Raw genomic sequence first — 15,120 nt, forward strand, 5'->3', positions numbered from 1 at the left:
GTGTTCACCAAAATAGACCGAAAGACCGGTTATTGCAAGTCCCGATTGCAGAGGGAGACGAACACAAGAGGACCTGTGTGACAAGATATGGGTCGTACGACTTCCTGGTCATGCCATTCGGCTTGACTAATGCTCCAACCATATTTTTCACCCCGATGAACCAAGTCTTCTGATAGTACATTAACGAATTCGTAGTGGTCTACTTGGATGACACTGTGGTATATAGCAAAACATTGGAGGAACACCTGGAGCACCTGCGGAAGGTCCTAGCCCTACTGCGAGAACACGAATTATATGTGAAGCTATCCAAGTTCTCCTTCGCCCAAAATAGATTGACTTCCTCGAACATGTCATCGAGGAAAGGCGAATCAAGATGGACCAACAGAAGATTCAGGCTATCATAGATTGGACGATGCCTAAGGATATCCACACCTTGAGGGCGTTCCTTGGCCTGTGCAACTTCTATCGGCGGTTTGTAAAAAATTACTCTCTCATCGCAGTACCGTTCACAAAACTCCTAAAGAAAGTCATGCCTTGGGATTGGGGTCCCAAGCGAGCGGGGGCCTTTAATGCATTGAAAGTGGCTATGTCTAGCAGCCTCGTCTTAGCCCTTCCTGATTTGGCCAAGCCATTCAAAGTATTAATGGATGCTTCTGGCTATGCTCTGGGCGGAGCCTTGCTACAAGAGGGGCATCTAGTTGCGTATGAGAGCCGAAAGTTGAAGGATGCAGAACGGGCGTTACGCCGCCCATGGAAAAAGAATTATTGGTTGTCGTCCACTACTTACGCCTTTGGAGGCACTATCTGCTGGGAACCCCGTTCGTGGTCAAGACGGACAACACGGCTGTTAGTCATTTCATGACCCAGCCAAAGCTGAATGGTCGACAGACCAGGTGGCAGGAACTCCTAGCGGAATTTCACTTCAACTTGGAGTACCAAAGTGGGAAGACCAACCATGTTGCTGATACACTTAGTCGGAGGGTTGACCTAGCATCAGTGTACCAACTCTGCACAATATTTGGTCGATTTGGTAGGACAGGGAAAGAATAGTCAGTTCTACATGGAAGATAGGTTCCTAAAGGTGAAATGGAACCGACTTTATGTTCCTAAATGACGAGATCTGTGAAGGACTCTTCTGATGGAATGCCATGATAGTTTGTGGGACGGCCACCTAGGTGAAGAATTCACCATGGCTGTGTTGCGCGTGCATATTATTGGCCTCAAGTGGCTAATGACGTTGCTCAACATATGAAGACTTGCCTAGTATGCCAGAAAGACAAGTCAGACCGCTTTATACAAGCGGGACTTTTGGAGCCATTGCTTGCTCCAAAGAGACCTAGGGAAAGCGTGTCATTTGATTTCATTACCGGATTGCTGAAAGTCGGAGATCTTACAACTATCTTGATTGTGGTGGATCATTACCGGGTCACTCGCGTGACAGGCGGGTTTGATCCCCGGCAACGGTGCCAAAAAGTGATCACGGCTTACCCCGCACTACTAATTAAGTAGCGAGAGAGGGTTGGAGCAGTTTTTACCCGATTTAGGGTCGGTATCGATATCCACAGAGAGCTAGAATTTGGAATCGAGTATCTATCTAGTGTAGAGTTGCGTATGTGTTCCAAATTACGCTTCTAAACATTTTTGGGGTTTTTGTTTCTACTATTTATCAAACTACAAATGGTAAATGCAACTAAATTAAGCTAAGAGTTATAATGCTATAGATTGTTCAAATGGTTTAAAAGGCCTAGGGTAGTGACCTCCGCCTAGGTGGTCAATTGACGGGTACTTGAGTCTAAGGCACGTTTGGCATATTTGGGGAGTATGATATAACCATTGCACTACTTTACCCACTCTGAACCTCTCGGTGGTTTGAGCGATTTTGCTCGAATTGACTTTCTCAAGACCAATTGGGTATGCAAATTTGCACAAGCAACTAGGGTTCAAGTCGGGTATTACGATCTCTCGGTTTAACCCTTTAATTGGGGCTATCAATTCTCTTGAGTATGCCCTAATTCCTTGTTGGACTAATTCCAGAGACTTAGGCTCTCTTTCTCAAGAAGAGCAAAAGTCAACTAAACACAAACTAGTGTTTGCAACCACTAATTTAGTAATTAAACATGGAATTAGCCCAAATATCAAACACCCATAGTCAATCAAGCCCTAAAATACAAGACCCATCAATTACCCACACTAGGGTTGAGCCACAACCCTAGCTTATGGGTCTAGCTACTCATAATTAAAGAAGAAAACATGAAATAGATGAAGAACAATTCATATTAATTAATTACTAAGATAAAATAGAAGATTCAATGTCAAAATGAAGATAATTTTGCCAAAATAGCTAAGAAAACCGAAGTCACGAACGCAACTACCAGCTAAATCTATCTGCTTGACCGAAAAATGGAAAAGAAGCTATTTATACTAAGCTGACAATTCTGGACAAAAATGCCCCTGCGGGGTTAGTGCGGACCGCACAAAATGGACTACGGTCCGTACTAGGGCTTTGAACTTGACAAAACTGCTCTCTGAGCTTGGACATTGCGGATCGCAGAGAATGGACGGCGGACGCGGAGGCTTCTAGTGCGGTCCGCATTAAATGGATCGCGGACCACATTGACTTGACACTGGGAAATTGCAACTCTCTGATTCTCCTTACTGCGGACCGCAGAGAATGGACTGCGGCCGCGTTGATCTCAGTGCGGACCGCAGAAAATGGTAGTGCTGCCGCACTGCCTCTTTGCCTGGAAATCATGCTCTCTGAATCTCCCAGTGCGGACCGCACAGAATGTAGTGCGGCCGCACTGGCCTTGTTCTGCCTGAGCTTTGTCTTGTCTTAGTGCTTGTGCAAGTTTCACTCCCTTTGAGCTGATCTTTGACATCTTGTCACTTTGTTGATCAAACCTGCAATCAAGCACAACTTGTGAGCCTTTTGGGACAATTTTGTACGAATTTCCAATCAAAACATAAGCAAGAAGGAGTATAAAATGTATCAAAATCACTAGTTATCAACTCCCCCAAACTTAAGCTTTTGCTTGTCCTCAAGCAAACAAAATAAGACCCACCCCTTAAGGGAAAATCCAAGAAAATTCAGCTGACCTAAAGTAACCTCAACTAGCCTCAATTGGGACTAACAATTGCCCTTAATACACATGAATCATTAACAACTTTTACTCTTTGAAACACCATGGATTAAGTGCGACACAAGAGCATCAAGAGTTGACTCAACACATCAAAGAACTCTTTTCTATTACTTCGGTCATTGTGGAACCCAAACTCACACATCCTCAACTCTCCCTAAGCAAACCTCACCTTTAGAATAGTGGCACTCAGAACGAGGTCAATGGAAGTTCACTCATCTCTCTCAAGAAAAAGTCACAAGTCCGGCTCTAGGTACCATATGCTTGCCCCTTATGTGAGTATCCACTAATGTAAGCTTCATTCAACTCAAGATCATATAGGGCTTTTGTGGAGACATTGTGAAGGCTTTTGGTTCAGGGTAGGAAATGTTTTGGTCTAAGTAGGTTCCATCTTCCCTTAAGCACTTCTTTTGATTCATTTGGCATCCATTCACTTGACTCTTTGAGTCATTTCACTTCTTTCTAAGGGGTTAGAGAGACACATTGTCACTCTTTCTTATGCATTTCAAACCTTTTCTCCTTTTTCAACTTTCCACACCTTTCATTCTTTGCTTTTCTTTGAATCCCTTTTTATTCTTTTTCACATTGAACTTTCTTTTTGTCTTTTTGCTTTTCTTTCTTTTTCATTGCCTTTCCTTTTCTTCATTTTTGTGCCTTTTTACCACTTTGTTGCAATCCTCGTCTCTCCCCCCAAACTTATACTTTTGCCATGTGCTAAAGGAAAGATCGGGTGCCAAGAGAGGGTATCTTTTAGAACGGGTATAGGCTTGTATCATGGTTCTTGAAAGAAAAAGGTCTAAGGCTCAAAAGGGTTAACTAGGGATCTTATCATTGGTAGGCTATGGAATTGTTCAAACTATCATTTGGATCAAGGAGAGCCTATAGTCATGTCTCAAGTCAAAATTCACTTAGGATTTCGCCTCAACAAACATTCAGGGCAAGTTCTAGACCAATGGCTCGGGACTTGGACTTGCAATTCAATTACTCACCACACAAGCTAAGGGATTGCTAAAGACATAGAGTCGGGGGCCCACAACGACCTTAGATACGATTTGAGCACACAATGGTCCCGAAAAACCACTTGATGATTATCGGCCAACACAAGAGTCTCAAGGTCACGACTTTCACCATCCTAAACACAACAATTTGTTTTTGACCATAAGATCAAAGGCAAATGTGCTAGGCCCAAGTGAAGCTTTGCTTGAGGTACCCTTAACTACTAACTACTAAAAACAAAAAGAAAAACGGACTCAAACCCTTAAGAAGGTTGTCACGCCATCTATCATTGGAAAGAGCCACCCGGTTCACACAACACTCCACCTTTGGAAAGAACCGTGGCATTAAGAAAACCAAAGGCTTATTGCTAACTTTCAAAACAAGAAGCTACGAATCACAAACAAGAAGCTAAGAACAAAAAAGTTTTCGGAAAGTAAAATGAATATATACAAGAGGGGATTTGTCGAATATACAATAGATGGGATGAATATCTACAATGTAACATAACTTTATATACAGACCCAAAGTAAAATAAAAGTGCGAGAAATGTAGCGAAATGTTAATAATATATACAAACCAAAGATGAAAAATAAAGAAAGCATAAAAAGTATCAATTATATACAGTCATCCGAATGAATCCATGAAACAAAAAGTAGGGCCTACCCCCTCAAATGAAATCTGGTATTGTCCCCAATGCCAACTAAACAAAATAAGCATCAAAAGAGAAAGGAAAAAGGATATAGGGACTCCCTATGGCCTATGTGTCTGCATGGGCTCCTGAGTGGTCCCAGGTCCTCACTGTGCTCGGGAACCTCAAACTGGTTCCCGGTGGCCTGTTGCTGTGCTGCTGGGACCTGGGCCTGGACCTGGACGGCTCCTGAAGTGCATCATGTGGCTGACTGGAAGAAGCCTCTAGTGGGTCGGCCAACTGGATGACCGCATCATCCGATCTGGGAATCATCCTCCTCCTCTTAGGAGGCCTCTAAGAGTGTTCCGGCTGGGGATCAGCTGCTAGTACTGGGTCCTGGAGCAATAAATCTAAAGGCAACTGATTTGCCTTCAGTCTATCAACATCAGCTCTCAGCTTCTTCACGGACTCCTTGGAGGCCCGTGTTTTTTTCAACTTCTTGTGCTCCCTAGAAAGCTAGTTGATAACTAGTGATTTTGATACATTTTATACTCCTTCTTGCTTAGGTTTTGATTGGAAATTCGTACAAAATTGTCCCAAAAGGCTCACAAGTTGTGCTTGATTGCAGGTTTGATCAACAAAGTGACAAGATGTCAAAGATCAGCTCAAAGGGAGTGAAACTTGCACAAGCACTAAGACAAGACAAAGCTCAGGCAGAACAAGGCCAGTGCAGCAGCACTACATTCTGTGCGGTCCGCACTGGGAGATTCAGAGAGCATGATTTCCTGGCAAAGAGGCAGTGCAGGTAGGTTCCACATTGGCGGTGCTCAAAAAGCGGAAAAAGGCAATTGGATGGACTTTAGCTGATATTCGGGGAATAAGCCCCGTATGCACAAGATTATCTGGAAGATGATGCAAAACCCTCCTTGGAACATCAAAGGAGGCTAAACGAGGCAATGCAGGAAGTTGTGAAAAAGGAGGTGATCAAGTGGTTAGATGCCGGCGTGATGTATCCTATCTCTGACAGCTCATGGACTTCACCGGTGCAGTATGTGCCGAAGAAGGGTGGTATGACTGGTGACCAATGCTAATAACGAGCTTATTCCAACCCGGACAGTTACCGAATGGAGGGTGTGCATGGACTACCGCAAGCTGAACAAGGTAACCCGAAAGGATTACTTCCCATTGCCTTTCCTTGACCAAATGCTTGATCGTCTTGCTGGGCGTGCCTTCTATTGTTTCTTGGATGGTTATTCGGGGTACAATCAAATTTTGATAGCTCCAAAGGATCAGTAAAAGACAACCTTTACTTGTCCATATGGCACCTTTGCTTTCTCTCGGATGCCCTTTGGGTTGTGCAATGCATCGGCACATTCCAACGGTGTATGATGGCCATTTTCACCGATATGGTGGAAGATATTTTGGAGGTGTTCATGGACGATTTCAGTATTGTGGGTGATTCATTTGATGAGTGTTTGAACAATTTGGATAGAGTGTTGGCCCGGTGTGAAGACACCAATCTTGTGCTAAATTGGGAAAAATGCCACATCATGGTTGAGGAGGGCATAGTGTTGGGTCATAAAATTTCAAAGAATGGTATTGAGGTTGACAAATCCAAAATTGAGGTGATTTCAAGACTTCCTCCCCCCACCTCTGTCAAGGGGGTTAGAAGTTTTTTTGGGCATGCGGGGTTCTACCGGCGATTTATCGAGGACTTTTTGAAGGTAGTGAATCCTTTGTGCAAGCTGCTAGAAAAGGATACAAAGTTCGTGTTTGATGAGGGATGTATGCAGGCCTTTGAACTTCTCAAGCAAAAGTTGACCACCACCCCGATCATTACCGCACCCAATTGGAGCATGCCTTTCGAGCTTATGTGCGACGCGAGTGATGTTGCGGTTGGGGCAGTTTTGGGCCAAAGAGTGAACAAAATGTTTCATCCAGTGTACTATGTGAGCAAGATAATGAATGAGGCTCAAAGGAACTACACAGCGACTGAGAAAAAATTGTCGGCTATTGTGTTCGCAATGGAAAAGTTTCGGCCATATCTTATGGGAGCCAAAGTCATAGTGTACACCGATCATGCAGCTCTTAGGTATTTGATGACAAAGAAAGACTCCAAAGCTAGACTGATGTGATGGGTCTTATTACTCCAAGAGTTTGATTTGGAAAGTATGGACCGGAAAGGTAGCGAAAACCAAGTGGCGGATCATTTGTCCCGCTTGGAGAAAGAAGGAAGGCCGTGTGATGGCCTAGAGATCAATGATGCATTTCCCGATGAGCAGCTACTTTCTGTATCGATGAGTGTTATGCCATAGTTTGCGGGTATTGATAATTTCCTTGTGACGGGCATCATCCCGTGTGAGCTCTCTTCTAACCAAAGGAAGAAGCTCAAACGGGATAGTCTAGACTTCTATTGGGACGAGCCATACTTGTTCAAGATTTGCACCGACGGAGTGATCCGGAGGTGTGTACCTGAGGAGGAGCAATTTAGCATCCTAAAGGCTTGTCATTCCTCCCCCTATGGTGGCCATAATGGAGGGGCGAGGACAGCTTCGAAAGTTTTAAGTTGTGTATTTTATTGGCAAACTTTGTACAAAGATGCAAGTGATTTAGTGAAAAGGTGTGACCAATGTCAAAGAGCGGGCGGTATTTCGAAGAAAGATGAGATGCCTTTAAACACCATTCTAGAAGTGGATATCTTTGATGTATGGGGTATCGATTTCATGGGCCCATTTGTAAGCTCGTGCGAAAACACCTACATTCTTGTAGCGGTTGATTATGTCTCAAAATGGGTCGAGGCTGTGCCTTTGCCCAACAATGAAGCTAGGAGTGTGGTTGCATTTCTAAAGAAGAGCATTTTCACAAGGTTTGGCACTCCTCGTGCAATTATAAGTGATGGAGGATCGCATTTTTGCAATAGAGCTTTTGACACCTTGCTTGCTAAGTATGGTGTCAACCACAAAGTGTCTACTCCTTATCATCCCCAAGCAAGTGGCCAGGTTGAAGTGTCCAACAGGGAAATCAAGAATATTCTGTCTGAAACAGTCAATGCAAATAGGACCGATTGGTCTAAGAAGCTGGATGATGCTCTATGGGCGTATAGGACTGCTTACAAAACTCCGATTGGTATGTCTCCGTATCGGTTGGTGTTCGGGAAAGCTTGCCATTTACCGGTTGAGTTAGAGCATAAAGCCATGTGGGCCTTTAGAAAGTTGAACCTTAATTGGGATGTGGCTGCAAATCTTCGGGTGGAGCAACTTAATGAACTTGATGAATTCCGTTTCCATCCTACTCCAGTTCGTCCTTGTACAAGGACAAGATGAAATACCTTCATGACAAATATGCTCGTGGCAAGGAGTTTAGAGTAGGTGATTTGGTGCTCTTGTTCAACTCTCGGTTACGGTTGTTTCCGGGAAAGCTTAAGTCAAAGTGGAGCGGACCATTTGAAGTAGTGTGTGTGACCCCGTTTGGTGCCCTTGATTTAAAGAACAAAAGTGGGGAAGTTTTTAGAGTGAATGGGCATAGGGTCAAGCATTATCTTGGAAAAGTTGATGACAGCCATGTGGTGGCACTCCTTCATTTCAAATGATGTGATGGTAACTTGCGTCGTGCCGCGACGTTAAATCAGGCGCTTCTTGGGAGGCAACCCATGTGTTTTTCTTTTTCTTTTTATTTGATTTTCATTGTAGTGTAGGATTGATTTTTGGGCTAACTGGTTGTGAGATGTTACAGGATTGTGTTGATGCAGTGCAGGACATAGTGGAAAAAAATGATTAGGTCTCTAAAGTTATCAGTGCGGCCGCAGTCCATTCTATGCGGACCGCACTGAAGAAAGAGTAAAAATACAAGTCTCTGAAGTTTGCCACTGCGGCTGCACTACATTTTGTGCGGTCCGTGGTGGACCACTGCGGCCGCAGTCCATTTTGTGCGGACCGCAGTGTGTTGCCTCCTCAAGCTTTGAAAATTTTGTGCAGTGCGGACCGCGGTCCATTTTGTGCGGTCCTCACTGGGGTAGGTAAGCTGGGCCCAAGGGCTTTTTCTATAAATAGTCCTTGAGGCCCAACATTTACACTTTTCGAACCCTTGCATCTCAGAAGCCCTAATGCACTGTTCATCACTTCCCTTAGCTCGTACTTAATTGATTGGAACAAATTTTACTCATTTCATCTCACATCTGGTAAATCCATTTCTTTTTAATTACTTCAATTTTGTTATTTTCTTTTCCTTTTTGTTTTACTTGGCTTTTATTTCTCTTCTTCCCGTATTTTCTTCCATAGATTAGGTTAGGGTAGTTAATCTTTTGATTAAAATAGACATAGGTAGTTAAAATCAATAGGTAAACATGTAGAGACACTAATTAGGTGTAAACTTGGGCTTAAAATCAAAAATACTTGAACCCTAATTTAGTGCCACTACTGGGCACTCAGTGCGGACCGCGGTTGTTTTTGTGCGGTCCGCGGTGCCCCAGTGCGGCCGCACAATATTTTGTGCGGTCCGCACTGCCTAGATACAGAGAGACGCGGTTGATTTTGCGGTCCGCACTGAGATCAACGCGGCCGCAGTCCATTCTCTTGCGGTCCGCAGTAAGGAGAATCAGAGAGTTGCAATTTCCCAGTGTCAAATCAATGCGGTCCGCGGTCCATTTAATGCGGACCGCACTAGAAGTCTCCGCCGCCGCAGTCCATTCTCTGCGGTCCGCAATGCCCAAGCTCAGAGAGCAGTTTTGTCAAGTTCAAAGCCCCAGTGCGGACCGCAGTCCATTTTGTGCGGTCCGCACTAACCCCGCGGGGGCATTTTTATCCAGAACTATCAGCTTAGTATAAATAGCTTCTTTTCCATTTCTAGGTCAAGCAGATAGATTTAGCTGGTAGCTGCGCTCGTGACTTCGGTTTTCATAGCTATTTTGGGCAATTTTATCTTCATTTTAACATTGAATCTTCTATTTTATCTTAGTAATTAATTAATATGAATTGTTCTTCATCTATTTCTTGTTTTCTTCTTTAATTATGAGTAGCTAGACCCATAAGCTAGGGTTGTGGCTCAACCCTAGTGTGGGTAATTGATGGGTCTTGTATTTTAGGGCTTGATTGACTATGGGTGTTTGATATTTGGGCTAATTCCATGTTTAATTGTTAAATTAGTGGTTGCAAACACTAGTTTGTGTTTAGTTGACTTTTGATCTTCTTGAGAAAGAGAGCCTAAGTCTCTGGAATTAGTCCAACAAGGAATTGGGGCGTACTCAAGAGAATTGATAGCCCCAATTAAAGGGTTAAACCGAGAGATCGTAATACCCGACTTGAACCCTAGTTGCTTGTGCAAATTTGCATACCCAATTGGTCTTGAGAAAGTTAATTCGGGCAAAATCACTCAAACCACCGAGAGGTGTAGAGTGGGTAAAGTATTGCAACGGTTATATCATACTCCCCAAATATGTCAAACGTGCCTTAGACTCAAGTACCCGTCAATTGACCACCTAGGCGGAGGTCACTACCCTAGTGGCTTTTAAACCATTTGAACAATCTGTAGCACTATAACTTTTAGCTTAATTTAGTTGCATTTACCATTTGTAGTTTGATAAATAGTAGAAGTAAAACAAAAACCCCAAAAATGTTTAGAAGCATAATTTGGAACACATACGCAACTCTACACTAGATAGATACTCGATTCCAAATTCTAGCTCTCTGTGGATATAGATCCCGAGCCAAAATCGGGTAAAATCTACTCCAACCCTCTCTCTCTACTTAATTAGTAGTGCGGGGTAGACCGTGATCACTTTTTGGCGCCGTTGCCGGGGTAGTGCGTGGCATTAAGCCTTTGGTTTTCTTAATGCCACGGTTCTTTCCAAAGGTGGAGTGTTGTGTGAACCGGGTGGCTCTTCCCAATGATAGATGGCGTGACAACCTTCTTAAGGGTTTGAGTCAGTTTTTTTTTATTTTTAGTAGTTAGTAATTAAGGGTGCCTCAAGCAAAGCTTCACTTGGGCCTAGCACATTTGCTTTGATCTTATGGTCAAAAACAAATTGTTGTGTTTAGGATGGTGAAAATCGTGACCTTGAGACTCTTGTGTTGACCGATAATCATCAAGTGGTTTTTCGAGACCATTGTGCGCTCAAATATTATCTAAGGTCGTTGTGGTCCCCCAACTCTGTGTCTTTAGCAATCTCATAGCTTTTACGGTGAGTAATCGCATTGTAAGTCCAAGTCTCGGGCCATTGGTCTAGAACTTGCCCTGAATGTTTGTTGAGGCGAAATCCTAAGTGAATTTTGACTTGAGACATGATTATAGGCTCTCCTAATGATAGTGAAACACATCCATAACCTACCAATGATAAGATCCCTAGTCAACCCTTTTGAGCCTTAGACCTTTTTCCTTCAAGAACCATGATACAAGCCTATACCCATTCTAAAAGATACTCTCTCTTGGCACCCGATCTTTCCTTTAGCACATGGAAAAAATATAAGTTTGGGGGGAGAGATGAGGATTGCAACAAAGTGGTAAAAAGGCACAAAAATGAAGAAAAGGAAAGGCAATGGAAAAGAAAGAAAAGCAAAAAGACAAAAAGAATGTTCAATGTGAAAAAGAATAAAAAGGGATTCAAGAAAAGCAAAGAATGAGAGGTGTGGAAAGTTGAAAAAGGAGAAAAAGTTTGAAATGCATAAGAAAGAGTGACAATGTGTCTCTCTAACCCTTTAGAAAGAATTGAAAGGACTCGAAGAGTCAAGAGAATGTGTGCCAAACGAATCAAAAGAAGTGCTTAAAGGAAGATGGAACCTACTTAGACCAAAACATGTCCTACCCTGAACCAAAAGCCTTCACAATGTCTCCACAAAAGCCCTATATGATCTCGAGTTGAATGAAGCTTACATTAGTGGATACTCACATAAGGGGCAAACATATGGTACCTAGAGCCGGACTTGTGACTTTTTCTTGAGAGAGATGAGTGAACTTCCGTTGACCTTGTTTTGAGTGCCACTATTCTAAAGGTGAGGTTTGCTTAGGGAGAGTTGAGGATGTGTGAGTTTGGGTTCCACAATGACCGAAGTAATAGAAAAGAGTTCTTTGATGTGTTGAGTCAACTCTTGATGATCTTGTATCACACTTAATCCATGGTGTTTCAAAGAGTAAAAGTTGTTAATGATTCATTTGTATAAAGGGCAATTGTTAGTTCCAATTGAGGCCAGTTGAGGTTACTTTAGGTCAGCTGAATTTTCTTGAATTTTCCCTTAAGGGGTGGGTCTTATTTTTTTTGCTTGAGGACAAGCAAAATCTTAAGTTTGGGGGAGTTGATAACTTGTGATTTTGATACATTTTATACTCCTTCTTGCTTATGTTTTGATTGGAAATTCGTACAAAATTGTCCCAAAAGGCTCACAAGTTGTGCTTGATTGCAGGTTTGATCAACAAAGTGACAAGATGTCAAAGATCAGCTCAAAGGGAGTGAAACTTGCACAAGCACTAAGACAAGACAAAGCTCAGGCAGAACAAGGCCAGTGCGGCCGCACTACATTCTGTGCGATCCGCACTGGGAGATTCAGAGAGCATGATTTCCAGGCAAAGAGGCAGTGCGGCAGCACTACCATTTTGTGCGGTCCGCATTGAGATCAACGCGGCCGCAGTCCATTCTCTGCAATCCGCAGTAAGAAGAATTAGAGAGTTGCAATTTCCCAGTGTCAAGTCAATATGGTCCGCGATCCATTTAATGCGGACCGCACTAGAAGCCTCCGCGTCCGCCGTCCATTCTCTGCGATCCGCAATGCCCAAGCTCAGAGAGCAGTTTTGTCAAGTTCAAAGCCCTAGTGCGGACCGTAGTCCATTTTGTGCGGTCCGCACTAACCCCGCAGGGGCATTTTTGTCCAGAATTGTCAGCTTAGTATAAATAGCTTCTTTTCCATTTTTCGGTCTAGCAGATAGATTTAGCTGGTAGTTGCGCTCGTGACTTCGGTTTTCTTAGCTATTTTGGCAAAATTATCTTCATTTTGACATTGAATCTTCTATTTTATCTTAGTAATTAATTAATATGAATTGTTCTTCATCTATTTCTTGTTTTTCTTCTTTAATTATGAGTAGCTAGACCCATAAGCTAGGATTGTGGCTCAACCCTAGTGTGGGTAATTGATGGGTCTTGTATTATAGGGCTTGATTGACTATGGGTGTTTGATATTTGGGCTAATTCCATGTTTAATTGTTAAATTGTGGTTGCAAACACTTGTTTGTGTTTAGTTGACTTTTGCTCTTCTTGAGAAAGAGAGCCTAAGTCTCTGGAATTAGTCCAACAAGGAATTGGGGCGTACTCAAGAGAATTGATAGCCCCAATTAAAGGGTTAAACCAAGAGATCGTAATACCCGACTTGAACCCTAGTTGCTTGTGCAAATTTGCATACCCAATTGGTCTTGAGAAAGTCAATTCGGGCAAAATCACTCAAACCACCGAGAGGTATAGAGTGGGTAAAGTAGTGCAACGGTTATATCATACTCCCCAAATATGTCAAACGTGCCTTAGACTCAAGTACCCGTCAATTGACCACCTAGGCGGGGGTCACTACCCTAGTGCCTTTTAAACTATTTGAACAATCTATAGCATTATAACTCTTAGCTTATTTAGTTGCATTTACCATTTGTAGTTTGATAAATAGTAGAAGTAAAACAAAAACCCCAAAAATGTTTAGAAGCGTAATTTGGAACACATACGCAACTCTACACTAGATAGATACTCGATTCCAAATTCTAGCTCTCTGTGGATATCGATCCCGATCCTAAATCGGGTAAAAGCTGCTCCGACCCTCTCTCGCTACTTAATTAGTAGTGCGGGGTAGGCCGTGATTAGATCTCGCTCAACTCTTCCTCTCATATGGTTAAATATTGGGGCCTGCCGAAAGACATCGTTAGTGATCGTGACTCTCGGTTCACTAGCATCTTTTGGACTCAGCTCTTTAAGTGCCTCGGGTCCAAGTTGAGCCACAGTTCAAGTTTTCATCCACAATCGATGGCCAGATGGAGCTGTTCAATGGTATGCTGGAGGAATACCTCCACCATTTTTGTTACCGGATCGCAGAAGAATTGGGTGAGGCTTCTTGATACTGGTCAATTGTGTTTCAATTCACAAAAGAGCTCTAGTACAAACAAAAGTGCTTTTGAAATTGTTACCGGACAATAGTCGCTACTCCAACACACTGTGAATGGACCAAACATGTCAAAATCTCCTCTAGTTGCTAGCTTCTCGAAGGAATGGAAGTGAAATTTGGATATAGTGCGGAGCTATCTTGTCAAAGTCCAAAAGTAGATGAAAAAGCATGCTGATTAAAATCATCGCCTTGTTGAATATCAAGTAGGAGACAAAGTGATGGTGAAAATCCCAAAGCGATACTTGTTTGCAGGGGTCCATGACCCTCTCCTATTGCAAAAGTACATTGGACCCTTGTCCATTGAGAAGTGCATTGGAAAGTCGCATACCGGGTGGATACCCCAGCCCGGTGGAAGATTCATCAAGTCTTCCATGTCACCGTGCTAAAACCTTTTCGGGAAGACATAGAGGATCCTTCGCGGAGACAACTCACAATACCTAGTATTCGAGACCCTAATTCAACCGGAAAAAGGCGTGTAGAAGTTATTCTCGATGATCGAGTGATTCATGCTTCAAGGAAAGATCACCAAGAGTTCCTGGTGAAATGGCAGGGCTGTGATACAAAGAAGAATACTTGGGAGAGGGGAACAAACCTCAAAGCCTACAAGAGCCTTCTCGAAGATTATCTTGCAAGTAAGGCGCCGAGGACATCGCCAACTCAGGTGGGGGAGAATGCACCACTTTGGGAATTATCAAAAACAACGATTGATCTACCCGGAGTCGTTGTAGTGCCAAACTTTGCCCCTCTAAACATGCCTAACTTCCGGACTATCCAGCATGCCAAACTTTTCTGCATAGAAAAAACAATTTTGACATTATCAATAGTTTAATGGCTTCCAACAAACTTGCCGAAGCCACCAATTGAATTGTCTGTTAATTAACCATGCTGTTTAATTGCACGTACTAGCAAACATGCATGTGCGAAGTGCCAATATGCGATGCACATGAAAATTGCTATATTTAACTATTGATTCATAGTTATTTTTTATGTATCCATTAGTTTTTCATGGCAAAATAGAAAAACAAGTCCTACTTTCACAGAGAGGCAAGGTTGGATTTGAAGTTTTATGAGTTCTGAATTTGTTGTGGAGCTCATAACTCATTTTAGTTACTGAGTTTGCACTAAACTAATATTTATAGATTTTCTAATACAAATATAAGATTTAAATTCCACCGTAAAACACTATCTCCGCCCCTGCTTTCAGACTGTCGTATTAAAGCAAAGTAATTACCTTTTC

The 15,120-nt window shown here is 42.8% G+C and overlaps 1 protein-coding gene across 1 annotated transcript; it reads left to right on the top strand.

The window, feature by feature from the left end:
* On the top strand, positions 374–862 carry LOC109235776 (uncharacterized mitochondrial protein AtMg00860-like). The gene has a single exon (XM_019402028.1). It carries the CDS (start codon positions 374–376, stop codon positions 860–862), a length of 489 nt encoding a protein of 162 aa, XP_019257573.1.

The sequence above is a fragment of the Nicotiana attenuata genome, chromosome 1, assembly GCF_001879085.1.
Source record: "Nicotiana attenuata strain UT chromosome 1, NIATTr2, whole genome shotgun sequence".
Classification (NCBI taxonomy): Eukaryota; Viridiplantae; Streptophyta; class Magnoliopsida; order Solanales; family Solanaceae; genus Nicotiana; species Nicotiana attenuata.

Excerpts from the sequence above, each read along its gene's own strand:
- LOC109235776 (XM_019402028.1), top strand. The coding sequence starts at position 374 with ATGGACCAACAGAAGATTCAGGCTATCATAGATTGGACGATGCCTAAG.